Genomic DNA, 27439 nt, shown 5'->3' on the forward strand with positions numbered 1-27439 from the left:
TAACATAATCAGAGTCATATATTTTCATACACTGTGAAAGTGGTTCCTCACCCGAAAGGTTCTACAGTCGTTTGAGAGCGGTCACCTCTCCTGAATGACATGCTTTGGCCTCCATCTTTCTCAGATTCACAGTCCATTTCACACCCTGTGCATCCACAATTCCATCTTCCACATCTTTTTTCTCAAGCTTATAATTCATGTCTATTGGTACCTTCTGCCAAATGCCCCGTGATCCCAGAATGCACCATGTGACTTCATTGAAGAGGATGGACTGCTCCTGGGCTCTTACCTTGGAGTTTGGGAGAGAAAAAAAAAGCTTTGACTTTGGCTTTTCAGGCTTTGCAATTGAATTAATAGATAATCATGAAATAGTTTTTATTGTATTTATCATTGTTCATTAAAAAGCTATAAAAGCATATACAGGTGTAGTGTGTGTGTATTCGTGTCTGCGTGTATATAAATTATATAATATATATATATATATATATATATATATATATATATATATATATATATATATATATTCAGATACAACTATTGTAAATCAGGAATCTGAATATTTACTGAGAAAATCGCCTTTAAAGCTGTCTAAATGAAGTTCTTAGAAATGCATAATACTAAGCAAAAATTACATTGTGATATACTTACGGTTGGAAATTTACAAAATATCTTCATGGAATATGATCTTTACTTAATATCCTAATGATTTTTGGCATAAAAGAAAAATCGATAATTTAGACCAATACAATGTATATATATATATATATATATATATATATATATATATATATATATATATATATATATATATATATATATATATATATATATATATATATATGAAAGGTCCATGAGTTGGGATTCAAATGCAAGAAACTCTCTAAATGTCGGTCTGCTGCCCATAGGGCTATTGGTATTAACTCTTATATGTAAATTCTATGCATTATGTTCTGAAGCTAATTAATTTTTAATGTTAATTCATGGTTATTTTCACCTGTCTACAAAGTGCATCTTGTATCAGTCTAACCAGCTTATTCACTCCATCCTTCAGTCCTTTTACTATCCATCTATCAGAACTCTGCTCCATCTGCAGATATTTAGAATTCAGAATAGAGAGCAGCTGCTCCATCTCTTCCCGAGTGAGGCACCTGATCACATGAGGATAGAAAGTGTGTGTGGAGCACTGGTCCTTATATGCCTGCTGAAGTTCTCTACAGGCATCAGACACTTCATTATCGGTGTGACCAATGACTAGAAATGCTGCTCTGCTCTCTGTGTCAGGCAAAGATGTCACTAGAGAACTCAAGTCCAAAGTGACTGGTGAGGTTAAGGAACGTGATCTGCTTGATCTAGTTGATGCACTGCGCCCTCTGGTGATTACACTGGTAGATACAAGTGGTGCAGGAGCTGAAAAAGTTGAATGTTCAAAACTGACAATGTGTCTGGTGAAAACACCTTAAAAATTTTGAAAAAAACTTACATTCTTTTTTATAATGCATGAGATTGACAAGTAATAAAAAAGCCTCAGCATTACACAGATTTATGCTCACCTGTGAACTGTGTATTACCACTAAAGATTTGCTTTGCAGTTGCTTTGAATGCCAGGAAAACATTAATCTTCAGCAGAACAATCCGAATGCATTTGAGATGTTGAAGATTTGCTCCTTGAACACCATCCTTTACTCCCTCTAGAATGGATTTGGCCACCACATTTGGATCCAAACCTCCTTGTCCTGCATATTCCATTTATAATGGCAAAATGTTTCTACTATTCCATTCATGCATATTTCAGAAAAACTACTGAGCAATTGTACCACATACATTTTTTTTTAATGGTTAAAGGCCTTTATTCCCAAACATATTATCTTGGTAGGTAAATACCATGACAAAGTCCTGTGAGTCTTCAACATTCATGGTGCTGGCAAGGCCAAGATCATATGTTCAATTCCCAGTAAATGCAGAAACTGATAAAATGTTTATTTTGCATGCTACTTAAATGGATAGTTTAAAAATTAAAATTCAGTCATCATTTACTCAACCTTGTGTTGTTCCATACCTGTATGAATTTCTTTCTTCTACTAAACACAAAAGAAGATAATTTTTAAATGTGAAAGTGACTTTAGAAAAAGCATCTGCGAAATACATACATGTAATGTAAAAAAAAAAAAAAGCTTAGTATTTTTATTTTTATTTTTATTTTTTATTTTTTTATGTAGGAACCAAATTAATCAAATGATTGTCATGCATTCATGCAAGCAAACATAAAATCAGTATTTTTCAGCTGTTAAACTGTATTGATTTATCTCACAATTGGACTTTATTTTAAAATTTATTTTCAAATTACAGAATTTTTTACTCTGAGGTGGAAACAGACCTTCATTGTTATAGGAGATAGTAAATGGGGAAAAATACATAAACTACCTAACAAGAGTAATAATGAAGGTACTGACCAGCACAGATCGCAGGGATGGCCACAGACCTGTAGCAGCCCTGCTCACTTTGAACCACTATTTCTTTTGCCAAGGTCTCGATAACACCAGGGTCCCTCAGTCCACAAACATGCATGATGGTCTTACAGGGGAAGCCTCCTGGTGGGGTCGTGAATATCTGCCCTCTTGCTACCTGAGCTGGAGAATACATGTAAGAGATAGTGTTAGATGACATATTGCATGTACATATTTCATTAATTAAATAATTTATCTATTTCAAAGTGTCATTTGGTTTTCTGTATTTTAATGGATCTTTTCAAAATGCATAAAGATGGTTGCCATTTCTGAATTTCTAACTATACTTGCAAACAGGTTCAGGCAAGTGCATGTCATTTCTTCAAATTATCTAAAATCACACTGTTTCTAATGAAGGCATGCAATTCTGTTTTAATTAGGTTAGACCATTTTCAAAAGAAATGGCTTGCTGGGTAAATTAAATTTAATAGACAAGTCTATCAATCCTATAAAACTTTGTGTTGAAAATACTATTGATGCTTGCATACTGTACATAGTGTTTTTTTTCTTCTCTGTGCATTTAAACATGCTTGACAAAAGTCTTTTTATATATGTGATTGTGATGTCCCTGAGTCTCCTGATCCTATTGGAAGAGAGTGTGGAAAATTAACTATTTGTATTATAACTATTTGTTATTTTAGTTTGTTATTTTGCCTTTATTATTTTTGAAGGTTATTCTGGGCGGAGGTTTTAAATCTCTGTCGTGTTGTGGTATTCTTCTTTTTTTTTGTTTTTAATGATGTATTTGTGTTTGGGTTTTGTTTGAATGCCGCCCCTAGTCTGGTACTTGAAGAGCAGGTAGGTTTAGTTAGCTTTGTTTATAGTTAAAGGGCCCCTGTTTCAGCACGGGTTAGTACACACCACAGTTTTAAAAAAGGCTAAAAAAGTGGGCGTGGTGCGCATCTGCGGAGGAGGAGGAAGAAGAGGGGAGACAGACAGTTTTATTTCACTCCTATCGAGTTAAAAACACAAATAAACGCACAGACATTTGCACTCTGCATCGAAAACATATATATGAACGCACTGTTGCACCTCTGAGAACTTTTAAGGCTTATTCTGTGGTATTTATATAAGCCTTTTGACGGAAAAATGGTTATGCTCACCAAGTGAATGAATCGTGTTTGTGCCGAACTCTTATTACAGAACAAAAACAAACACTCTTCTTCAATCCATGAACGTTTCTCTCAGTTGATGTGTGCGATGTCATGTCACAGTATGAAACGTCTGTCATAGCGAATCAACACATGCGGTTGTGAATAATTAAGCGAAGCGTCTTCTCATAGGATAAGAACATGCAGTCTCATGAATAATTTAATAGACACCAATGCGTCATCTATGTACTATAGTCCACTGCCACGTCACAAATTGTGACGTCAACACAATGTAGATTTTAAACCCGGAAGATGAAAAATAGCGCAAAAAAGCTTAAAATTAACCAGTTTTCTCCAACAGTTAAAATTATCGGATGCTAACATTGTCTTCTATGAGGTGCAACATAAACACCTCTGCTAAAATCTCAGAAAAAGTAGTCTGGGATTTCATGAACCTTTAAGAACTGAAGTCTCTCATTTTCATTGTAAGTAACTTTTGTTGTTTCTCCACATCTGTGTTTGTGATATCTACTGAGTATGAAGATAATTTGAGGAATGACTTGTAAGTCTTTATCTTATCTATGGTAGTGTTTAGACCTAGAGTGTGTATGTGATGATCCTTGGCGAAGTTAAGAAGTTTCTACAGCAATTTGAAAAAGCTTGAGTTACAATTTGAGAAAGAAAGAGGAAAGAGTTTCAGTTAAGAGAACTTGACAGTTGAAACTCCCATCCCTGTCACCTGATGAGTCTGTGCACGTTAAACATGTTTTTGATGTTTATAAAAACATTAGATTAGTGTGTCTCTGAGGAAAAAAAAGATGGCTGTATGCCAGAATGCTGTCAAACACTTCTGCTGACAATAGTTAAGTTATAAGCACAAAAGGTGAGATGGTTTGCTTTTATTGTAGAAAGCCAGGACATAAAATTTCAGACTGTGTTGCTCTCAAAAAGAAAGAAAGCTGTTAAACCTGATGGTTTGATTTCTACATCGAATGTGAACTCTTCTCCTGTTCCCTTTAATAAGCAGGTTAAGTGCATGGAAATTACTGAGATGGAGAATGGTAAAAACAGTACTGATTTTGCGCCATTTCTCACTGAAGGGGGTGTTTCTTCAGAGATACTGGGGCAGGGAAATCATTTTTGTTGGAAGGACTTTTGCCTTTGAGCATACTGCCATTGGGACTCATGTGTTGGTCAGAGGTCTTGAAATGGGTTACATGGAAGTTCCTCTATACCACATACACCTTAATTCTAAACTTGTATCAGGCTACATGGTGGGAGTGCATGCTTTGCTTCCTGTCCCTGGTGTCATGTTCATACTCTGCAATGATTTAGCTGGGGGAAATGTCTGGGAGAAGTCAGATGGTGGCATTCCACCTATCATAGTCTCTGGTGTAGAGAAACTGGATGAGTCTTCTGACTGTCTGGATTTATTCCCTGCATGTGCGATAACTCGAGTGATGGCTAAGAAATGTGTGCCTGATGAACCTGAGAGCATTCTTAGTGACACCTTCATTGCTTCTGAAAATTCTTCTCCAACAACCTAGTACGTGTACTAAAGTTGAAGACGTGACCACTGAAAAAGTGTTGCAGCCTGATGTTTACAACGTTGAGAAGTCTGCTGTTAGTCCTGTAAATCTAGATATTATGGATGACCATGTTAACACTTGTTCCTTGTCTCCACTTTATGGTGTAACCTGAGAGGAATTAATCCAAGCTCAACAGGCAGATGAAACTTTTGAAGAATTGTTCTCTTTAGCTGTTGGTGGGGGAGAAAATAGGACTTCCCTTCCTTGCTACTTTCTTGAAGATGGTTTACTTTGTAGATGACAACCTGTGAGTTCTGACTCTTCACTTGATTATAGGATCCAAATCGTTGTTCCTCTTTTCGTCAGGCCATTTTACAACTATCAAATTAGGGCCTTGCTTGTCATATGGGGGTCCGGAAGACCTATGACAGAGTTTTGAGGAAATTTTACTAGCCTAGAATCAAATGAGATGTGTATGTACGGTCCTTCCATACTTGTCAAATGAATGGAAAACAAAATCAAAAAGTTCAATTGTATCCTTTACAGCCTATTGCTGTGGATACCACTCCTTTTGAACATCTGATTGTTGATTGCGTTAGATCTTTACCACGATCAAAGGCTGGGCATGCATATTTACTCCCCGTGATGTGTCAGTCTACATGTTATCCTGCAGCTTATCCTCTGAGTTCAATAACAACTTAGTCGATCTTAAAAGCTTTAACAAGTTTTATGTCTGTTTTTGGCATTCCAAAAACGATTCAGTTGGATCAAGGCTCAAATTTTATGTCCAGACAGTTTTCTAAAGTCATGCAGTCACTCAATGTTAAACACAATATCTCGAGTGCCTACCACCCTCAAAGCCATAGTAAAGCTATTACTCTCAGAAAATTAGGTAAGTCTCAGAAAATGACGCAGAGGTTGTTTGATTGCAAGGTTAAGTCCAGAAGTTTAAGTAGGCGATCAAGTGCTTGCTTTATTACCAGTTTTGATTAGTCCATTCCAGGCTAGGTTATCTGGACCCCATACGAACTGTGTTATCTAAATAACTATGTTAAACACGCCCTATCAATGTAAGAAAAACAGGTTTGTCATGTTAACTTGCTAAAACCTTATGTGAGTCCTGTACCTTTTTTATCTATTGATGTTGTAACACCTACTGAAACTGTAGATCCGAGTGTTTCAACAGCATCTGCAGAGATGCTTGACCGTTTAGAGAAGAATGGTCCTTCTGTAGTGGAGGGGCACCTGAACAATTTTGAGGTCCTCGCTAATCTAGTTTGTCATTTGTCTTATTTGTGAGAACCAGAGAAGACTTATATAATTACATTGATAAGTTAATTTCCCTCTCTTCTCTGACATTCCTACCCAAACTCATGTCATTGAACATGACATTGACGTTGGCATGTCTCAACCTGTGAAACAACATCCATAGAGTAAATCCTATAAAAAGGAAGTTGCTTCAGAAAGAGGTGGACTACTTGCTCATAATTTAGGAGAACCTAGTTTCAGTTCTTGGATTTCTCCCTGCATTTTAGTGAGTAAACCTGATAATTCTTATCTTAATTCTTTGACAAAGCCTGACTGTTTCCCTTTGGCCAGAATTGACGACTGTGTAGACCGTGTGGGTTCTGTGCCGTTTGTTAGCAAATTTGATCTCCTAAAAGTTTAATGGCAATACCACTGACATCAAGTGCTATGGAATTATCTGCTTTTATTACACCGATTAGTTGTTGTTGTTTTTTTACAGTACACAGTTATGCCTTTTGGGGTTTGAAACGCTCCTGCAACATTTCAATGGTTAGTAAATCGAGTGTTGTCTGGATGTGAAGCTTACCTGGATGATGTTGTTCTGTACAGTTCCTCTTGGACGGAACACCTCACACAAATTCGAGAGCTTTTTGAGCGGTTGTAAAAAGCTAACTTGACTTAATCTTGCCAAATGTGAATTTGTCAAGGCTACGGTGACATATTTGGGTAAGGTAGTCGGCCGGGGTTGTGTAAAACCTATCAATGCTAAAGTTGACTCTATCTGTAGTTTCCCCACTCCAACTACCCGACATGAGTTATGGCGATTTCTTGGGATGGTAGGCTATTATCAAGGTTTTTGTCAGATCTTTGCAACTGTTGTTGCCCCGTTAACTGACTTAAGCCCAAAGAGATGTTTTAAATGGTCAGAACAATGTCAGTGTGCCTTTTGATCATGCCAAGTCATTGTTGGCCAATGCTCCTGTGTTAATTGCTCCAAATTGAGAAGAAATTTTTACTTTGAGTTGATGCTAGTGCTTCTGGTGCTGGTGCTGTTCTTTTGCAAGAAGACTCCAATGAAATTGAACATCCGGTCAGTTACTTTTAAAATTTTTTTTAATTGTCATCAGCAAGTGTATTCTACTGTGGAAAAGAGGCCTTAGCCCGAGTTTTAGCCGTTCAACATTTCAAGGTCTATTTAAACTCTGTTTGTGGTCCTATCATTGTATATACTGACCATAATCCATTGACTTTCTTAGCTTGAATGCACGGTAAAAATCAAAGACTTTATGAGGTGGAGCCTTATTCTGCAACCTTTCCACTTACAGATTAACCATATACGTTGTAAGGATAATGCAACTGCTGATGCTCTCTCATGGGTGTAAGATATTTAATTGGTGTAGGGTTACCTCTTCCCTATCACTTTTATATATTTTCTTTTCACCTTTTTCTCTTTGTCCTAGGGCTCAGGAATACAAGAGTAGAATGGAGTGGAATTTATGGAGATGAGTATTGTGCTTTTATTTATTTATTTAGTCGGTTCTTTAGGGAACCTCTTTTTGGCATGGGAGGTGTGACGACCCTGAGTCTCCTGATCCTATTGGAGGAGAGTGTGGAAGATTTTGATTTATTTTCAACCTGTTAATTGATCGTTAGTTTGAGTATTTAAGAGTGTTCTCAGTTATTTGGGGTAGGCACTACTGGTGGGATAGTTCTCCCAGGAGTGTCTCTTTCTGACTCCGTTCTGGTTTGTTTCTTTTGGCATTTCTTATATTATGTGGTTAACATTTTGTTCTATTAATTTAATTATTTCCATTAATACCCCTAGATTATTGTTTGTTGTAATGGTTTAATGTCATAAAAAAATTTGTTTTGATTAGACTTTGTTGTCTGATCCCTCTTGTTAATCTTAAATGAGCAGGTCGTAACAGTGATCAAATCAAAAACTAATTTTTTAAAATAAGCTGTAGTTTATTTTTCTTACCGCCTGTCAGTTGAGCCTGGATTTGAGATCCTGCCTTAGTAAGGATGTCCTTACACACTCCTGTGATGGATAGGTTAAATAAGCACTCTCGTATGGTCTAAATAGTGTATAAAGAATGTTTTAGTTATTAAATTAAGAAAGCTGCATGAATACCAGCTGTCTGGAAGTCCTTAAAGTCAGTGGTGTTCACGATGGCATCAGTAGTCTCATTAGTGATGTCTCCAAACACTAGATGGAGTTCAGTACCATCTACTGGCATGATGATCTCATCGAGATCAGTGGTCAGTGAGTGAAACAGAGCTGTGGTGACAGTTAAAGACATGATGTAAGAAGTACAGATGTAAGAAACCTTAGAAGGTTTAGCTAAATGTGGGAATTTCCAATGCACAACAACAACAAATCCAACAAAAAAATGTGAGAATAATAATAATTAGAGACAGACAAACAACCAATTTGCCTATGGTAATTCAAAGTGCTTTACATAAAAGAAGGTAAAATAATCATGAAGAAAAATAATAACAAAAATAAAACAAGCATTTTAAAAAACATAAAACAGGCAATTTTAAAACATTGGAAATGATTTAAAAATTGACGTATTTAAAATGAATTTAAAACAGTTAAAAATAGAAAATGATTTTACATAGAATATAGTGAATATGTAAAATACAGTGCAATCAATTCGGACATCGCACATTGCTCATTCAACAAATGCACAGCTAAACAGATGAGTTTTGAGTCTAGATTTAAATGTGACTAACCAACAAGACATTTCTCATTGACTAATTTTCATTTTATCACAAAACATCATGCATTTGATGTAATTTGGTATCTATCTATCGATCTATCTATCTATCTATCTATACTGTATATATATAACTATCTATATATCTATATCCCTCTCTCGATCTCTCTCTCTCTGTATATATATATATATATATATATATATATATATATACTGTATATATACGTATATCTATCTATCTATCTATCTATCTATCTATGTATCTATGTATATATATTTTTTTTATTTGCCTTCCCCTGTGTTGTCCACAATTTTTGTACTCAGATTCCCACAGACTGTCCTGAACATCTGCAAAATATTTCCAAAATAGGGTTAGGAATAAAAATCACTGAAATAAACTCCATTGCATAGTATGTATTATAGATATATAGATTGTGTACCTCTTCAGAATGAGCGTAATTAGCCATTATTGTGATACAAATGGTGTGCAGAAGACCAGTGGATACAGGTAAAAATTCACAGATCTCCTGAGTAAGAATATTAACAGCATCTTTGACTGGTATTGACAGCACTTTGCCGGGTCCAATTACTGGCAATGCAACCGAACCCCAAGAGTTCTGCTCACACAGCTCAAAAACTCGGCCAAGTCCAGAGCAAAGCGCCTAAGACAAGATCACAACACCAAAAAAATAGAATACTAATGGCAAACCTACGGTGGCCAAAAGAGTTCAACACGCTGCAAATGGAGGAAAAAAATTAAGAAATCATCTTCATCAATTTGACAACACAAACAAATAAATCAACACACTGCAAAAAAAACAGAAACACACTGCCAGTAGGTACAGACCACCTCAGAAATGTTTAAGGGAACCACAAAGTGACAAACAAGGTTGGGACATATTAATCAGTGTTTGCTCTGCAAGGTGCGATTTTTGTTAATTTTTACACCCTGATCATACTATGCCTTAGCTTCTTTTTTTTTTCTTTTTTTTTCATATTATTAGTCTAAATGTGACCCTCGAGCACAAAAACAATCATGCGTAGCATGGGTATATTTGTAGCAATAGCCAGCAATACATTGTAAGGGTCAAAATTATAGATTTTTCTTTTATGTCAAAAAATCATTACGATATTAAGTAAAATCATGTTTCATTAAGATATTTAGTAAATTTTGTACCATAAATATATCAAAACTTGATTTTTGATTAATAATACACATAGCTAAGAACTTTATTTGTACAACTTTAAAGGCGATTTTCTCAATATTTTGATTAATTTTTTTATTTTTTTTTTGCACCCTCAGATTCCAGATATTCAAATAGCTGTATCTTGGCCAAATATTGTCCTATTTTAACAAATCAATGGAAAGCTTATTTATTCAGCTTTCATATAAATCTCATGTTCCTTTTGTTGGGGTAATTTTATTGTGGTCTGCGCATTTCTTTATTTGTTTGTGTTGTGAGCATTTGAAGCACATGCTGTCAAACTGATGAAGATGTTTTCTAAATTTGCTGGTGCTTTTTCTATTTGCATGTGTTTTCTGAAGTTGCAGTGCGTTGAACTCTCTCAACCATCATACAAAACCACTAAATCTTGTCTGTAAATCTTATCCATTCGATATTTTCTTCTTTTTTAATGTCCTACCTTTTCGCTTTTGTGCTTATTTTCTTTTGGTACACATTCTATGAAGAAAACCTTGGAGCATCCCAGCGCTTGTGTCCCGTCCACCTCCAGCACTTCTCCAGGCTTAAGAGTGTGATTTCTCTTGGCACTGTTGAAGTTATTTTGAAGTTGCTGTCCTGCTTTATTCAACAGGGATGATCCAATCAAAGTTGAGGTCATGTTTGTTTGGATCATTGGAGCAACAAACACATCTGCCTGTTAATTATGCAAATCATGAAGGTTATTTAGCAGTCCTGTTCAAGAGGTAGGTCGAATAGATTATGTATTTTATGTTTAGGTTTGATTTGTTGTATTTTAAGTTTTACCTGTTGTTGTTCAAGACTACCAACCACAACTTTAATGTTTATCTCTTTGTCAATGTCCATAGAGTCTTGGGAAGATGCAGATACAAATGGCTGGAGACTGATACTGCTTGTGTATTTAGGCACATCATTAATAGGTAGGATCACAACCATATAAGAATTCTTCACTAATTGCAAGGTCCTTGTACCTTCACCTTGAAAAAAATGCTGAACTCCAGGCCCTTTCACCTCACAACGTTTAGTGGCAAGAGTCTGAAGAAATGACTTAAGGCTGTCCTTTAAACTCTCAACTTCACAGCGAGGTCCTGTGAGGTGGATACATGGGAAAGGTGAACATGTTGGCTTTATTTCCACACTGCTCTTCTTCACGCCGGCCATCGCCAAGATCTCAGTGAAGTGCTCTGCCATTTCTGGCCTGGGAAGAGGCAGGGAGGCGTGATGGTTCTGATGGTTTCTTTTTGTATTCCAGCACAATGTTTCTTCAGCTTATTAACTTCAGTAGTGTAGCCCACAAGTTGCACTTTGAGGACAGTAGTTGATTCATCCTGGTATTTAAGCTCCACTTTAACACTTCCACGATTGGCTTGATTGATGGCTTCATTCAAATCCTCTTTCAGTTTAGTAACAGATGATTTCTGAGTATTTTCCAGATGCACAGTCTCCAAACACACATCTCTCTGCAAAGCAGTGGCTGCCTCCTCTAGCGCTCCGTCAGACAGACTCAACAGAAGAAGATCTGAACCCGAAGTCTCCAGCATAACCGGGCTGCGGAGGCTCTGCTGGAATCGGTTTTGGAAGTGCTGTATACTGCCACTTGATTCCAAGAAGGTCATAATAGCACAGTGTGATGGGATCCTCTTCTCTTTGATTCCTAGCACTAATTTTAAAAGCTCTTCTTCACCTGCATGGACCTCTTTCTCAGGACCCTTCAGAAGGAGAACACCTGCTCGTTCCTGTGCGATCTTAAGGGCAGGTAATTTAGTTTTTATGTATGGCTCGAACTGCTCTTTGATGAGGTCATATTGTTTCTCAGACACGCAACACTCTTGTTGAACCTGCTGTTTGTCCTGCAAGCGGCTTAGTAATTTTTAAATCTTCTCCACTTCTGTTCGTTCTCCGACCACCACAGCTAAACATGTTAGTTCTTCAAAATAGACTTTAAAGTTATCACTTTGGAGGAAAGAGGTTTTTTCCAGAATCGCAGATTTGTCGCTTTCAACCTCAAAGTGGATGATATAGCGTAACTTTAGAGTCTCAAACACTTCATCCACTGCAAATTCCCATTTCTTCAGGGACAAAACATCTGCAGCAGCTGGGTCCCTCGTCACTACCAACTCTTCACAGTCAGTGTTGATTTTGAAGGTGCTGGAGACCTTAGAGAGGCGTTTTTCCAAATCTGAATATGGGCTTTTACATTCACTGAAGAAGCGTAGTAGATAATGGTCCAGTTTTAAAACCTTCTCCACACTTTTAGCACTTGCACATTTCTAACAAATGAAAAAAGTAAAGACAAATAATTGGTCATACATAATGCTTCATAATAAGCAAGACATGTGAAATTAATTTATCAGGGCTTAGCAATAAGGATATTTCCTGATGGCCCGGTCTAGTTCAGTTTTTACCTGCTTTACCAGCATTTAGCAGACCAGCAACAAGTAAGATAACATAACCAGCAGGAAACTAGTTTCCAAGGTATAAAACACATGTACAGGATCAACAGATGTAAACCTTAGTGATAATGCTGAAAGGCAACTGCTTTAGCAACTCCATTTTCTGAAACTTTCTGACAATGGTTCCGGGCTGGGATGTGCAATATGTGCAATATTGTAATTGATGTAACACTATCAGGTATGTCACTCACTTCCAAAAAAAACGAACAAAAACATGCCTTTAGGGCATGTTGAATATTTTTGAATGAACCGCATGAGTCAATGATTCATTGACCCATTCATGCACTGTATTTTAAATCCAATACTTCCTTACTATATAGTAGATGAAAAACAGTATACCAAAAGAGTAGTATGTTCCAATTCGAAAAACTATAGATGAAAATTACCCAAATGACCTACTACCTCCACCAGTCTTCTGAAGTGTGCGTATGCAATTATACACACACTTCAGAAGACTGGTGGAGGTAGTAGGTCATTTGGGTAATTTTAATTCTCTTGACTTTATCTATGTACACAAAAGGCCTATTTCTCTCAAATACTGTTCACCAATCTGTCTAAATCTGTGTTAGTGAGTCCTTTGCCGAGATAATGCATCCACCTCAAAGGTGTGGCATATCACAATGCTGATTAGACAGCATGATTATTGCACAGGTGTGCCTTAGGCTGGCCACAATTAAAAAGGCCACTCTAAAATGTGCAGTTTTATCACACAGCACAATGCCACAGATGTCACAAGTTTTGAGGGAGCATGTAATTGGCATGCTGACTGCAGGAATGTCCACCAGAGCTGTTGTCAATGGGCAAATGCTCACATTCGATGGCGTCTGGCACTTTGGAAAGGTGTTCTCTTCATGGATGAATCCCAGTTTTCACTGTACAGGGCAGATGGCAGACAGCGTGTATGGCATCGTGTGGGTGAGCGGTTTGCTGATGTCAACATTGTGGATCGAGTGGCCCATGGTGGCGGTGGGGTTATGGTGCATTTTATTGATGCCATTTTGAATGCCCAGAGATACCGTGACGAGATCCTGAAGCCCGTTGTTGTGCCATTCATCCATGACCATCACCTCATGTTGCGGCATGGTAATGCATGGCCCCATGTGGCAAAGGATCTGTACACAATTCCTGGAACCTGAAATCACAGCATGGCCAGCATACTCACCGGACATATCACCCATTGAGCATGTTTGGGATGCTCTGGATCGGCGTATACAACAGTGTGTTCCAGTTCCTGCCAATATACAGCAACTTCACCCAGCTATAGAAGAGGAGTGGACCAACATTCCACAGGCCACTATAAACAACCTGATCAACTCTATGGGAAGGAGATGTGTTGCACTGCATGAGGCAAATTGTGATCAATTTTACCCCCATACAGTAAAACTGCACATTTTAGAGTGATCTTTTATTGTGGCCAGCCTAAGCCACACCTGTGCAATAATCATGGTCTAATCAGCATCTTGATATGCCACACCTGTGAGGTGGATGGATTATCTCGGCAAACGAGAAGTGCTCACTTACACAGATTTGGACAGATTTGTGAACAATATTTGAGAGAAATAGACCTTTTGTGTACATACAGTAGGTGGCCAACCAAAATGAGCTTTTTGCCGCCACGAGCGCCGCCGCCACGTCTGCAAAGTGCATTTGCAGCTTTTGACAGCTGAATGGCGCTTTAACCACAAGTTATCAAACAAGCTCATCAAAGCACATTTTCGCAAATAGCCGTCAGCTTTGCCTCGCCGATGTGTTACATTTGACAGCTGCAGTCAGAGAAAATGAAAGAAAAACACTGTAGTTAAATTATTGAATATTCACAGATGAAAGTTTAGTACTTATGAAGTTATGTGCATTTCTTAGAATGAATTTAACCAGGATAAATGTCAAGCCTATGAACCTGTGCTTATAGTTTCTCTAAGCTACACAGTATTACACCTTATTTTAGATTTTACACATTTAATAGTTGTGCAGTATTATTTATATAATATGAATTATGTGTTATATTATCCTAAAGACATGGTGGTTTACTTTACATCGGAGCATTAAAAGTGGTAGCCTATTTTAGTGAGCTAGGCTACATGGATTTATATACAAAATGTCAATATTCTCACATATTAGGCCTATATTTGACACAAATACATTTGTAATTAATATTTTAAAATTCCATTAATAAAACAGCATGCATTTTTGTCGCACACTACTTTGTTATATGAGAAGAAAAGAAAAGAATTTGAAAATAAATTGTTGCGTGCTTTATAAATTATTTCCTTTATTTTAGTAAAACATGAGGCACTGTATAATTTATTTCTCATTATTTAGGCCTAATTAAAACAAGAAATGAATAAATTAAACCTGCACGATTTAGCTAAATCATTGAAATTCTAAAGAATGGATGGATTAATAAAATGTCCTCACGTTTAAACTCAAGTTCTCTCATATAATCAACAAAATGCACACGATGTAAAAAAGAGGTTAATTTTTTGATAACTTGAGTGATTTTAAAGGGAGCATTCTTTACTTGCTTTCATACAATAAAAAAAAAAATGCAGCCGCATTTAAATGCAGGTGTGTATCATATTCCTTAAAATATCAGAGTGCAAGATTTGCACGGCGTGCATGATGCTGAGTGCACGCGCAGCATTTATACTTATTTGTCTACATATTTTATCTTCATTACAAATCTTGTTTGGTTTTATTTTGGATAATTGAATGTAAAAAATTATTTACTTTGTAATGCACATGCAAAATGTGAAACTTCCATCTTATTCGCAGTCTATAGTATTTAATAATTATTTGTACAATAACATTTAACTTAACCTGCTTTATATCTTTATTATTTAATGCAAAAGAGATTTATTAAAACAAGTTTATAAGAGTCATGCACCCGTTTAATCTTAATCAAGAACACTACTTCTGCCTGTGCTTTGTGGCAAACTTAATGCATGTGCTTGAGCGCGGAATATATTAAGGCTCATTATGGATTACAGGTCCTTCTCAAAAAATTAGCATATTGTGAAAAAGTTCATTATTTTCCATAATGTAATGATAAAAATTAAACTTTCATATATTTTAGATTCATTGCACACCAACTGAAATATTTCAGGTCTTTTATTGTTTTAATACTGATGATTTTGGCATACAGCTCATGAAAACCCAAAATTCCTATCTCAAAAAATTAGCATATCATGAAAAGGTTCTCTAAACGAGCTATTAACCTAATCATCTGAATCAACTAATTAACTCTAAACACCTGCAAAAGATTCCTGAGGCTTTTAAAAACTCCCAGCCTGGTTCATTACTCAAAACCGCAATCATGGGTAAGAGGTTAACCCAGAAGGCCATCATTGACACCCTCAAGTGAGAGGGTAAGACACAGAAAGAAATTTCTGAACGAATAGGCTGTTCCCAGAGTGCTGTATCAAGGCACCTCAGTGGGAAGTCTGTGGGAAGGAAAAAGTGTGGCAAAAAAAACGCTGCACAACGAGAAAGAGGTGACCGGGACCCTGAGGAAGATTGTGGAGAAGGACCGATTCCAGACCTTGGGGGACCTGCGGAAGCAGTGGACTGAGTCTTAAGTAGAAACATCCAGAGCCACCGTGCACAGGCGTGTGCTTTTGAACCAGAAACAGCGGCAGAAGCGCCTGACCTGGGCTACAGAGAAGCAGCACTGGACTGTTGCTCAGTTGTCCAAAGTACTTTTTTCGGATGAAAGCAAATTTTGCATGTCATTCGGAAATCAAGGTGCCAGAGTCTGGAGGAAGACTGGGGAGAAGGAAATGCCAAAATGCTTGAAGTCCAGTGTCAAGTACCCACAGTCAGTGATGGTCTGGGGTGCCATGTCAGCTGCTGGTGTTGGTCCACTGTGTTTTATCAAGGGCAGGGTCAATGCAGCTAGCTATCAGGAGATTTTGGAGCACTTCATGCTTCCATCTGCTGAAAAGCTTTATGGAGATGAAGATTTCGTTTTTCAGCATGACCTGGCACCTGCTCCCAGTGCCAAAACCACTGGTAAATGGTTTACTGACCATGGTATTACTGTGCTCAATTGGCCTGCCAACTCTCCTGACCTGAACCCCATAGAGAATCTGGTGGGATATTGTGAAGAGAAAGTTGAGAGACGCAAGACCCAACACTCTGGATGAGCTTAAGGCCACTATCGAAGCATCCTGGGCCTCCATAACACCTCAGCAGTGCCACAGGCTGATTGCCTCCATGCCACGCCGCATTGAAGCAGTCATTTCTGCAAAAGGATTCCCGACCAAGTATTGAGTGCATAACTGAACATAATTATTTGAAGGTTGACTTTTTTTGTATTAAAAACACTTTTCTTTTATTGGTCGGATGGAATATGATAATATTTTGAGATTTTGGGTTTTCATGAGCTGTATACCAAAATCATCAGTATTAAAACAATAAAAGACCTGAAATATTTCAGTTGGTGTGCAATGAATCTAAAATATATGAAAGTTTAATTTTTATCATTACATTATGGAAAATAATGAACTTTTTCACAATATGCTAATTTTTTGAGAAGGACCTGTATAGATGTTAATATAATATAAACGTGTGATTAGTTGAATAATGACTTAAATGAACGACTAGGCTACTAGTAACTAGAAAAATCTTATGTGGGGGCAGACCTTTTAAATACCCTCTAGACATCTCTGTTAAATACATTGAGAACAAATGTTTTTGTCTCTTTGGCAGATGCGTCTCTTTTGCCAGTTTCTTTGTGTCTTTGTCTGTGTCTCATAGTCTATTATTATGTAATGAGGGTATTATATTGTAATGTATGTAATACTTTGTATGCAGTTGCAAAAATGACAAAAGCCAAACCAAACGAGGCATTTGTCCTACTTTGCCTAAACCTGCTTTGCAAGTTTGAAACCCTCATAAGACACTGTTCATATAAAGAGCAAGAGATTAACACCTTTATTTCAACCCCCACAAGCTATACAGAAGTACCCCCTGAAAAAAACCAACCCCCTCCAGCTGACCTGAATTCGGTCTGTTTTTTGCCCACGAGGAATGGTGTGTTCTGTCATGCTACTGGTTGAAATGTGCTGCCTGCACTCACAGCAGCCTACTCTTTTTATTCATTATTTTCTCGCAGCCCATATTATTATTTTCACCAGACCATAATAATAACAAATTCTCAATTGATAATTAATCATTCTTTTTGCGAAATTCATTGTTATTTGTGAACGTAAACGTTTGAGGCAGGCTTTAAGACCAAGCGGAATCCTCTGCCAGCTGCTCCCGCTTCACAGCGAGCACGACTCGTGCTAACCGCACCCAGATTCACCTTCATCGTTCTGATTTTACAAAAACTGTTAAATAGAGTAAAAAAAAAAACTACTGCAGGCTATTCTTAAACTTGGACCTCATTATATTGAAGTACAAATCCAAACACCAGAAGCAAGGCTATGGTTGAAATAATATTTTAGTTCAAAACTTTAAGTGCCATTGTTTAAAAAAAATGCTTTATTGACTAACGTTTCATAGACATTTAGGCCCCATTTACACTGCACGGTTCAAGTGACCCAATTCCGATTTTTTCCTTTCATGTGGCACAGATCGGATAAGACCGGTGAACGTGTAAGCAGGAAAAAAACGTATGGATTCCGATTTTCTCAGATCGGATTCAGGCGTAATTATTATGTGGTAATAAATCGGATATTAATCGGATACGTGCATTTGCGTGTGCCATGTAAGCAGATAAATCGGATATTCCCCAGTAAATGTGAGTCGTACGTCATTAAAAAAGTGACGTCAACTCAGGTGGACACCACAAACTGAGATCACATGACTTATTATAGGCGCGATGGAGGACGAAGGATACACACAGTGGAGCAATGCGGAGGTTTCATGTCTTTTAAGTCCTCTTTTTTCTCCGCCGTACGAGAAATGTTTTGCTGATTTTTTTTTGTTGACTTTTCAAAATATTGTGGAAAGCAAAACACTGTATAATTTTTTATTTGCATCTGCATCCATTGTATTTCGTGCTGTTTTACTTCCTTTTCCGGGTCAGAATGTCTACATTTGGTAGTTTCAGCCATAGAAATATATGTCTATGGTTTCAGCAGTGTATAGTGTAAATGCAAAAATCGGATACGTGTCACTTTTAAAAGATGATGTAAGCGGGTCGTCAAAAAAATCGGATATAGTCAGAAAATCGGATTTGGGCATCAAGACCTGCAGTGTAAATGCAGTCTTAGTTGTCATGTTGTCAAGTATTTTCACCTCCTAAATTACTACCCTTGTAAAGTCACAATTCTATAATGGTAAAATTTAATCATGCCAATGGCATTTTTTGTATGACCATTTTTTTTTTTTTTTTTGAATAATTGTAATTGTATGTGTGAAGCAAAACAAATATGATTATTTCTGATAACTTTTTAACTGCAGGCAGATATAGGCCTACATTATTTTACATTACAAATATTTGGATTGTCCCTTATTCTGTACCTTATTTTCTTAAAGAACAAACACTTATTTTCTTAAAGAATAAAAGAGAAAGAATCACAATTAGTCCTTATTTTCCATTTCTGAAGTTAACTGGCAGCCTTAATGATAGTGTCATTAACTTTTGACTCCCCTGACAGTGGCATCTTCCTCACCAAAAAAAAAAAACTTAGTTGTAGGAGATATGTGAGCGAATAATTGTAACGGGGCTGACGAGTCATGAGGATCCATGTGCAAGCTTTTAATAGTTAGAGACATGGTTGTAACAGGCATGGGTCAAACACTGGCACACAGGTATATAGAGGGCAAGACAAAGAATATTCCTAGGGCAAAAGTGGGTCTTTGATGAGCGAACAATATCCAGAGAGCTAAGCAAGAGGGGTAATCCAGTATCCAAGCAAAAGGGTCAAAACACGAGTAACACAGCAAGGCAAAGAAAAGACTAAACTAAAAAAAATTAGAAACAGTGACAAGACTATAAAAATTAGAAACTAACACGGAAAAGCTTACATATTGCAGCTATCACTAGAAGAGGGATATATGCAGAACAATACTCAGCAGTTTGAAAGTGATCTAAGTGAGTTTTATATATTGAATGTGTGATGGGTTACAGCTGTGTGCAATCAGTGCATTCAGCTGTGTGTGTGTATTCAGTGCCTTCAGCTGTATGTGTGTAATTAGTGCAATGGATGATGGGAACTGTAGTCCGGGGTGACTTGCAACAGTTAGTGTGGTGCAAGAGTCCATGTAGTGAGTGGGTGACCTCTGGTGGTGAGTGAATGGAAGTTCATAGACCAGATAAAAAAAAAAAAAAAAAGTGACGTGACATTCAGCCAAGTATGGTGACCCATACTCAGAATTAGTGCTCTGCATTTAACCCATCCGAAGTGCACACACACAGAGCAGTGAACACACACACACACTGTGAACACACACCCGGAGCAGTGGGCAGCCATTTTATGCTGCGGCGCCCGGGGAGCAGTTGGGGGTTCGATGCCTTGCTCAAGGGCACCTAAGTCGTGGTATTGAAGGTGGAGAGAGAACTGTACATGCACTCCCCCCACCCACAATTCCTGCCGGCCCGAGACTCGAACTCACAACCCTTCGATTGGGAGTCCGACTCTCTAACCATTAGGCCACGACTCCCCCACCGATCATGACAATAATAGATTTAAAAAAGAAAAAAGTGGGTGCTTGGTTTCCAAAATGGAAAATTATTACAGCTCGTTATCACATTGTAAAAAATTATATGATGAAAAAGTCATGATAACATATTTTTAAGTTAGGCTACTTTAATTAATAGAAATAATTTAAGCAATTGAAAGCTTTTTTATACAAGATTCAACATGAATCTCAATACTATTAAACTGACCTTATAAAACTGACTCAAGGAGTTTATAAGTTGAAACGGGTGAAAATGTCACAGTGCATGTTAAATAGCCTAAATGAACTTGTATCTTGTATAGTATCCGAAGACCTTGATTGCATATTACCATGAAACTAACAATATAATTTTTTTTTTTTTTTTAATTAACAATTCCTGTATAAAATGGGACAGCAACCTTTATATCAAACATTTTTAAATCATCCACAGCTGAGCAACGCGGGAGGCAGGTTCTGCGGCTTTTTTTGTTTCTTAAAGTAATTTTCAGATGCAATGGGATCCTATTTTCATTTGCTGCATGTTTTTTTAAAAACACACTAAAAATAAATTAAGTTTTGAGAGAAAAAAATATATATAAGTCATATATAAGTTGCATTTTATTACACTCAGAAATAATACCGCCAGGCCTAATAATGTTATAATGTACCAACAGGATATTTTTTAGTTCCCCTCACTTTACAACAAATCCTTTAAATTTAACTATCGGAATAGAACAAGAATTAAAAATATATAATTCTAATGGATAAATATAATTGCAGTATATAATAATATAGGCTTAGCTATAAAAATAAAATTTTAAAAATTACAATAATTTAAAGCGAAATATAAGGTAAGGTTGGGCTTACCTCTCTCATTCGGACAAATCCAAACGTTTCCATATTCGTGATGTTGCCCATTTGAAGCTTAACTATTATTCAATCTTTTTTGTTTAAAGCGCTATATAAATAAAGGTGACTTGACTTGACTTGATTCATTAGGTAAAATAAGATTTGTAGTTCACGCGTGTTTCAGTATCAAAGGAAAAACAAATCATAATTAAAGCTGCAAGCAGCGATGAAAGGGCCCTCGCACCTGGGCTCACCATCACTCAGTGGCTATTGGGAAACAGCGAACAGTAGCCAATATGCTTTTAAAGTGGTTAATGTTGGATAAATGCATCAAATTCACTTATATGTGTCAAACATCCTGCTGCCAGTTGGTGGCACTATGACTATAACTGGATATTGACATGTAGATGTCCTCAGGCCAGGACTCATACCAAACATGTGAAGTTTGGGGCAGATTGGACATTGCATGTTTAAGTTAGTGTAAACAAGACATTTCCTGTTGCCAGCAGGTGGTGCTATAATTATAATTGAATATTGACCTTTAGATGTGCTCAGGCCAGGACTCTTATAAAACGTGTGACGTTTGGGGCAGATTGGGCATTGTATGCATGAGTTAGCACACAATGCCATATTTTTTTTTTGTGTTGCTAATAGTGGATACCAGTGTAAAACATGTAACTTCCTGTTGCCAGTAGGTGGCGCTATAACTATAACCAAATATGAGCATATAGATGTCTTCAGGCCAGGACTCTAATGAAACTTGTGAAGTTTGAGGCAGATTGGACCTTGTATGCATGAGTTACAATAATGTTCTGTTTCACTGCATTAATAGCATGCTTTAACACTGAGCTAAGTGTTGCTAGCATGTTTAAGCATGCTTCTAGAATTTTGTTAGCCTATTTAACACTTGTTGATGCTTTTTATTATTTTGCAAGGAGTCCATAATGGTGTTAAACATGCCACTTCCTGTTGCCAGCAGGTGGCGCTATGACTATAACTGAATTTGGGCATGGGTGTTTGTTCAAAGCAGAACACCTATCACACATGTGAAGTTTGGGGCAGAACGGACATTGCTTGCCTGAGTTACAGCAACTTCATTTTTCACTGCATTAGTAGCATGCTTTAGCACTTAGCTAAGTGCTACTAGCATGTTTTAGCATGTTTATAACATGTTGCCAGTGTATTTAGCACTTGCTGACACATTCTGACACAACAAAGATCTTACGGGTTTGAAACGACACGAGGGTGAGTAATTAATGACAGAATTTTCATATTTGGGTGAGCTAACCCTTTGAAAAAAATAAAAATTATTATTATTTAACACCCCTGCCCACCACCACAAAAGCAGGATGGTAGTAATCTCACACAGCTCTGGACACATCTGTGTGTAGCCATTTATCTACATTTGAGCAGAGTGGACAGTGAAATCCTGTAAATACAGACTGATAATGAAGCAAAAAAAAATCAAACCTGCTTTAAAACACAGCAACACAACTGTAGCTGCATAACTGTACAACAGCAACACTGCTTTAACAAAAAAGCAAAACAGCAAGATTTATTTGACATCAAAATTTTTTTTAAAATGCTGTCTAATGGCTCTCGCTGTACTTTGATGTCACTCACAGAACATTTTGTGCAGTGCTTCCTGAAGTGAAGCACCTTTTTTGTTTTATAAGGAGATGCACAACAGTTCTTCTGTGGCTTTATAGGTAATATTTTCACATATACAGTTTAGCAAAATCAGACAATATTTTGTCTAATATACACCATGTAGCCCTGCAAGAGTGATTACTGATAGACTGTTTGAAAAAAATGAAAGTCACGTTTTAGAGAAGCAGAAAAATCACCCACTGACTTTCAAAGCTGCTACAGTAACGATTTTCTACTTCGCAGACATTGATAGAAATGTAGTGGAGTGTAAAGTACAATATTTGTCTTTCAAATGTAGTGAAGTTAAAGTCATAAGTTCCCAAAAAAAATGATACTCAAGTAAAGTGCCTATACTCAAAAAGTGTACTTAAAGGGATACTCCACCCCAAAATGAAAATTTTGTAATTTATCACTTACCCCCATGTCGTTCCAAACCTGTAAAAGCTATGATCATCTTCGGAACACAATTTAAGATATTTTGGATGAAAACCTGGAGGCTTGAGACTGTCCCATAGACTTACAAATTAATAACATTGTCAATGTTCATAAAAGGTATGAAAGTCGTCGTCAGAATACTCCATCTGCCATCAGACGTGCAATCTGGGTTATATGACGCGATGGGAACACTTTTTGTAAGCAAAGAAAACAAAAATAACAAATTTGTTCAAAAATTCCTTTGTCAGCGGTCTCCTCTGTGTCAGTCCATATCACCGTGCTGTGTATGCTCTTCTGTGTCCTCCGTGCCACAAAGATGTGCTGTTTCTACGTGTTTTTAACTTTGATTTGAAATAAAACAGCGCATCCTTGTGGCGCGGATGCACGTCTGATGGCAGATGGAGTATTCTGATGATGACTTTCATACCTTTTCTGGACCTTGACACTGTTATTTACTTGGCAGTCTATGGGACAGTCACAGGCCTCCCGGTTTTCATCCAAAATATTTTAAATTGTGTTCCGAAGACGAACAGAGCTTTTACTGGTTTGGAACGACATGGGGGTAAGTGATTCATGACGAAATTTTCATTTTGGGGTGGAGTATCCCTTTATGTAAATGTACTTAATTACTGTCCACCTCTGTTTATATCTGCTCAGGCCAGAGCCATTGAACTCGGTAAAGTCGCATATGACAGCCACAGTCTTACAGACTACCCCTTAGATTCAATATGAAACTCTTAAAAACAAAACAAAATAGTGGTCATAATCATGCTGAGGCTGTGTAGTTGTAAAAGTTTTTAATATATGCCGACTCGTGCATATGATCTGCTCCATGTGATCGCATCACTGGATCGGAGCCAAAGTCTGGATCAGACTGTGTGTGCTGCCACGGTTCAAGTGAAACAACATGAAAGTAGACCTCATTTGCACTAATCGAAAGCTTATTTACACTGTCTGAATAGTTCCCTATCACCTACATTGTTCACTACGAGCCATTCACTGTACAGGAAATACTACACTATGAACAAGTGAGAGATCTCAGCATCTATTTATAGTGCAGGGGGTGGGCGCCTCGGATTCTAGAGAGCATTTGATTGGTCAGAAGATTTGATGAGAAAGTGAAGTATGATGTGATGTTAAAAAAAAAAAAAAACATTGAGCCATTTTGGCGTAAGTGATGAACTGCTAGCTTTGAATGCTTATATCTTCTAAATGCAAATTTTGTCACTGTTTTGGAGCACACTACTTTATAGATAACCTTAAGACTAACATATTGATACTAACACCCAAAAAAATAAAATTTTGATTTCATGGGGACTTTAACTGTCAGAAATTATTTTGCTTAATATAGGGTTGTTGGAGTGCACGATGGTCACAAGAGGGCGCACTTCAGACCAAAAAAGGCCCTGTGCACACAGCTAGATCCAAACTGGAGAAGGTCAACTATATAGTTCAACTACATAGTTCAAATAATATAGTTCAAAGATTGAAGAGCGTAAGTGAATTAAAAACAAGAGCATTTACCTAGACTGTTTTAAGGGTTAGTGATATCTTTCTTTGCATTTAATTTTTTGGGCTCTACACACCTGAAGCAGCTTGATTTTTATTCAGTTAGAGCACAACAGTCTTTTCAAGTATCATTTCTGTAGACCAATGATGGCACAGAATATACAGAATACGACAGTCTTTGAGTGTCAGCTGTCCATGACAGGCCTAAACCAGTCAAGGTACCAGCACAAAACATATTCAGCAAAATTGTAAAATATGTTATTTTCTTTCAATATTATATACTGTAGTTCTAGACCTTCTTTATTGTCAAGTTATGCATAGCAGGTGATTTCTTAGAACTGTTCAAGGTATTTACTTTAACTACGCAGAGAGTCGTCTCCCTATTGGTTTCTGAAAAACAGGTCTGACCACCTTGCATCAGCACGAATCAAGGTACAGCACATATATAAATCAAAGCTGAATCTCTGTTTGTTTTGTGACTGTCCCATTTACCTGATTTACAGATGCTGTAGGTTGTTCACTGCTTTCAGCGACATTTTCATGTCTTATTAATACATGGATGTCCTCTTGTCCTTCTACTGTGATGACATGATCCTTTCGTTCTAGTACTCTTTCCTGGGCTTTGAATACAAACGCATTTTGATGAGAATAATGAACTGTATAATTAAAAATGGAATATTTTTTATTATTACAGTTGTTTTGACAATCATAAGTGAGATAATGACATGGGTTTTAATAACACCAAACTGCAATAACAAAAAACATGCTTACCATTTTTGTTCCTAAAACTTATCTTGTAGGTGCTGTTACCCACTTTGTAGATCTCACAATCTCCTCCTCCAGACCTTCTCTTGATTTTAAAGTATATTTGTATTTGTCTAAGTTCCTCATCTGAAAGACTCTTTGCCTCAAAAAACACAGCATGCTGGTAGTTCTCCATCTTTAATCTGTTGTTATGTTGTGCTTCAAGATAAATATAGGTGCTCTAAAATGCTTTCACTTTTGCTTGACTCATATCACAGGCTGTGGCTTCCATGGCCACTCCTCCAGCTTCCTCTTGATGCTGGGAGATTTAGGTAAGTGGCACAGAAACATAGATTTGTGCTATAACAATATTCAACATTATAAAAACTTGAATGACAGGACAAAGACTGAGTGGCAAACCAACAATGCTAGCATTTGTCCCCCGACAGAACCTGATTTTATCAAGTACAAACATGTTTCTGGATCAACATCTTATCAACAAAATATGTTGACCTAGGAACACATCTAACTCAGCAAAATCAGGATGTGCTTTGCCCAAGACATGAGTGAGATGCTTGGTAATTAAAGATTAAAGATGCAGTTAAGGGAGACGGTCACTTGGGTGATGCTTGAGGTCTGCTTGGAAGGTTTGTAATGACACAGCAATCTGAAACAGAGAAATACAAGGAACAGAAAGTGCAGAGAACATGGATGGTGGGTTGGCTGCAAGGTTGACCAAGCTAAAAAAGGAAGTTATAGTGCCATGTATATACTTTCGCCTCAAGGTGGTTGGAGAAGGCAGAAAAACTGATGAACACAACTGTCAAAGTTAAGCAAAAGCCTTCTTTAATCTAATCCAACACATCTATTTTCATGAAAGGGAACATGTGAACTGAGAAGAAATGTCATTAATTTCTAAGACATTTTGTAAAATTCCAGAGTGATGAATCAGTTGACAAATACACTCTTAATAAATATAAGTTCTTTATCAGCATCTGTGGTTCCTTTAGGAGAACCATTAACATCTATGGAAACTTTTGTTGCTTTGCACAAAAGATTCTTTATGACGGAAGACGTTTATTTATATTATTAAAATTTTCTTTACACTAAGAAAAAATGGTTATTTTAAGATCTTTTGACTGAAAGGTTCTTTGGGGAACCAGAAATGGTTCTTATTTGGCATTCCTGTTGAAACACTCTTTTGGAAGCTATATTTTTGAGAGTATAAATTTATATTTTGCCTACTTCTGTGGTTTGTGCAAGCAACAGATAGATTAATTGTCCAATAAACCATGCACTGTAATAAAATAGTTATTTTACTTGTATATCAGTTTCCTTAATTTACTGAAAGCTTCAACTGTTAACATACTTCTTGTTTGATGTAAGATGTTATGAAAGTGATTTTTCATTCAAATTAAAACAATGCCACATTTTAAGTTAATATCATTACATTATGTAAAAATCTGAATTATATTAGCCATTGGAATACTCATGTCCACTGGCTTCTAGTTAGTTAACTTTTCATAAAATTGCTAAATATTTTTTCCCAAATCAATGTTAATGTACAGTAATGGTACAGAAATATACTGATTTCACAAAAGGCTACAAGGCATTTATTTATTAACAATTCTATTGTTTTGTGGTTTGACAGCTTTGCAGAAGTCCACACCACATTGTGCTGATGCATTGATTTTTCCATACACATTTTTCATTCAATTAAACATTGAGTTTTTTTGCACTCTTTCCTGTATGGTAATTAAGTTCACTGTTTTAACCTGAACTGAATTAAGATGTTCTCAGAATTATTGCATATAAATGTAAACGCAACTACATAACTAATTACTGTTTATAAATCATCCAGAACTCATCCAGATCACTTTATAGGGAACAGACC

General features: G+C 36.9%; 3 protein-coding genes across 5 annotated transcripts in view; all 3 read right to left on the bottom strand.

Annotated features, from left to right (window-relative positions):
* LOC109093089 (protein mono-ADP-ribosyltransferase PARP15) overlaps positions 1–8729 on the bottom strand; it is a 619635-nt gene extending 610906 nt beyond the window's left edge. For all 3 annotated transcript variants that reach the window (XR_006155067.1, XR_006155068.1, XM_042726774.1), the window contains exons 1-6: positions 8507–8729; positions 8354–8413; positions 2451–2627; positions 1551–1733; positions 995–1407; positions 52–289 (exon numbers count right to left, since the gene is read on the bottom strand). The gene's annotated coding sequence lies outside the window, so the exon portion shown is untranslated. The remainder of the gene's footprint in view (positions 1–51; positions 290–994; positions 1408–1550; positions 1734–2450; positions 2628–8353; positions 8414–8506) is intronic.
* A 648-nt stretch (positions 8730–9377) lies between these two features.
* On the bottom strand, positions 9378–11533 carry LOC122137788. The gene is made up of 4 exons (XM_042726725.1): positions 11084–11533; positions 10740–10973; positions 9536–9757; positions 9378–9443 (listed from the first exon to the last, which is right to left on the bottom strand). Exons 1-4 carry the CDS (start codon positions 11486–11488, stop codon positions 9378–9380), a joined length of 927 nt encoding a protein of 308 aa, XP_042582659.1. The 5' UTR covers positions 11489–11533.
* Positions 11534–11568: 35 nt separating this feature from the next.
* LOC109092625 lies at positions 11569–25771 on the bottom strand. The gene is made up of 3 exons (XM_019106380.2): positions 25573–25771; positions 25294–25421; positions 11569–12567 (listed from the first exon to the last, which is right to left on the bottom strand). The coding sequence occupies exons 1-3, from the start codon at positions 25739–25741 to the stop codon at positions 12169–12171; spliced, it is 696 nt and encodes a 231-aa protein (XP_018961925.2). The 5' UTR covers positions 25742–25771; the 3' UTR covers positions 11569–12168.
* Between the last annotated feature and the right edge of the window lie 1668 nt (positions 25772–27439).

The sequence above is a fragment of the Cyprinus carpio genome, chromosome B7, assembly GCF_018340385.1.
Source record: "Cyprinus carpio isolate SPL01 chromosome B7, ASM1834038v1, whole genome shotgun sequence".
NCBI classification, from domain to species: Eukaryota; Metazoa; Chordata; class Actinopteri; order Cypriniformes; family Cyprinidae; genus Cyprinus; species Cyprinus carpio.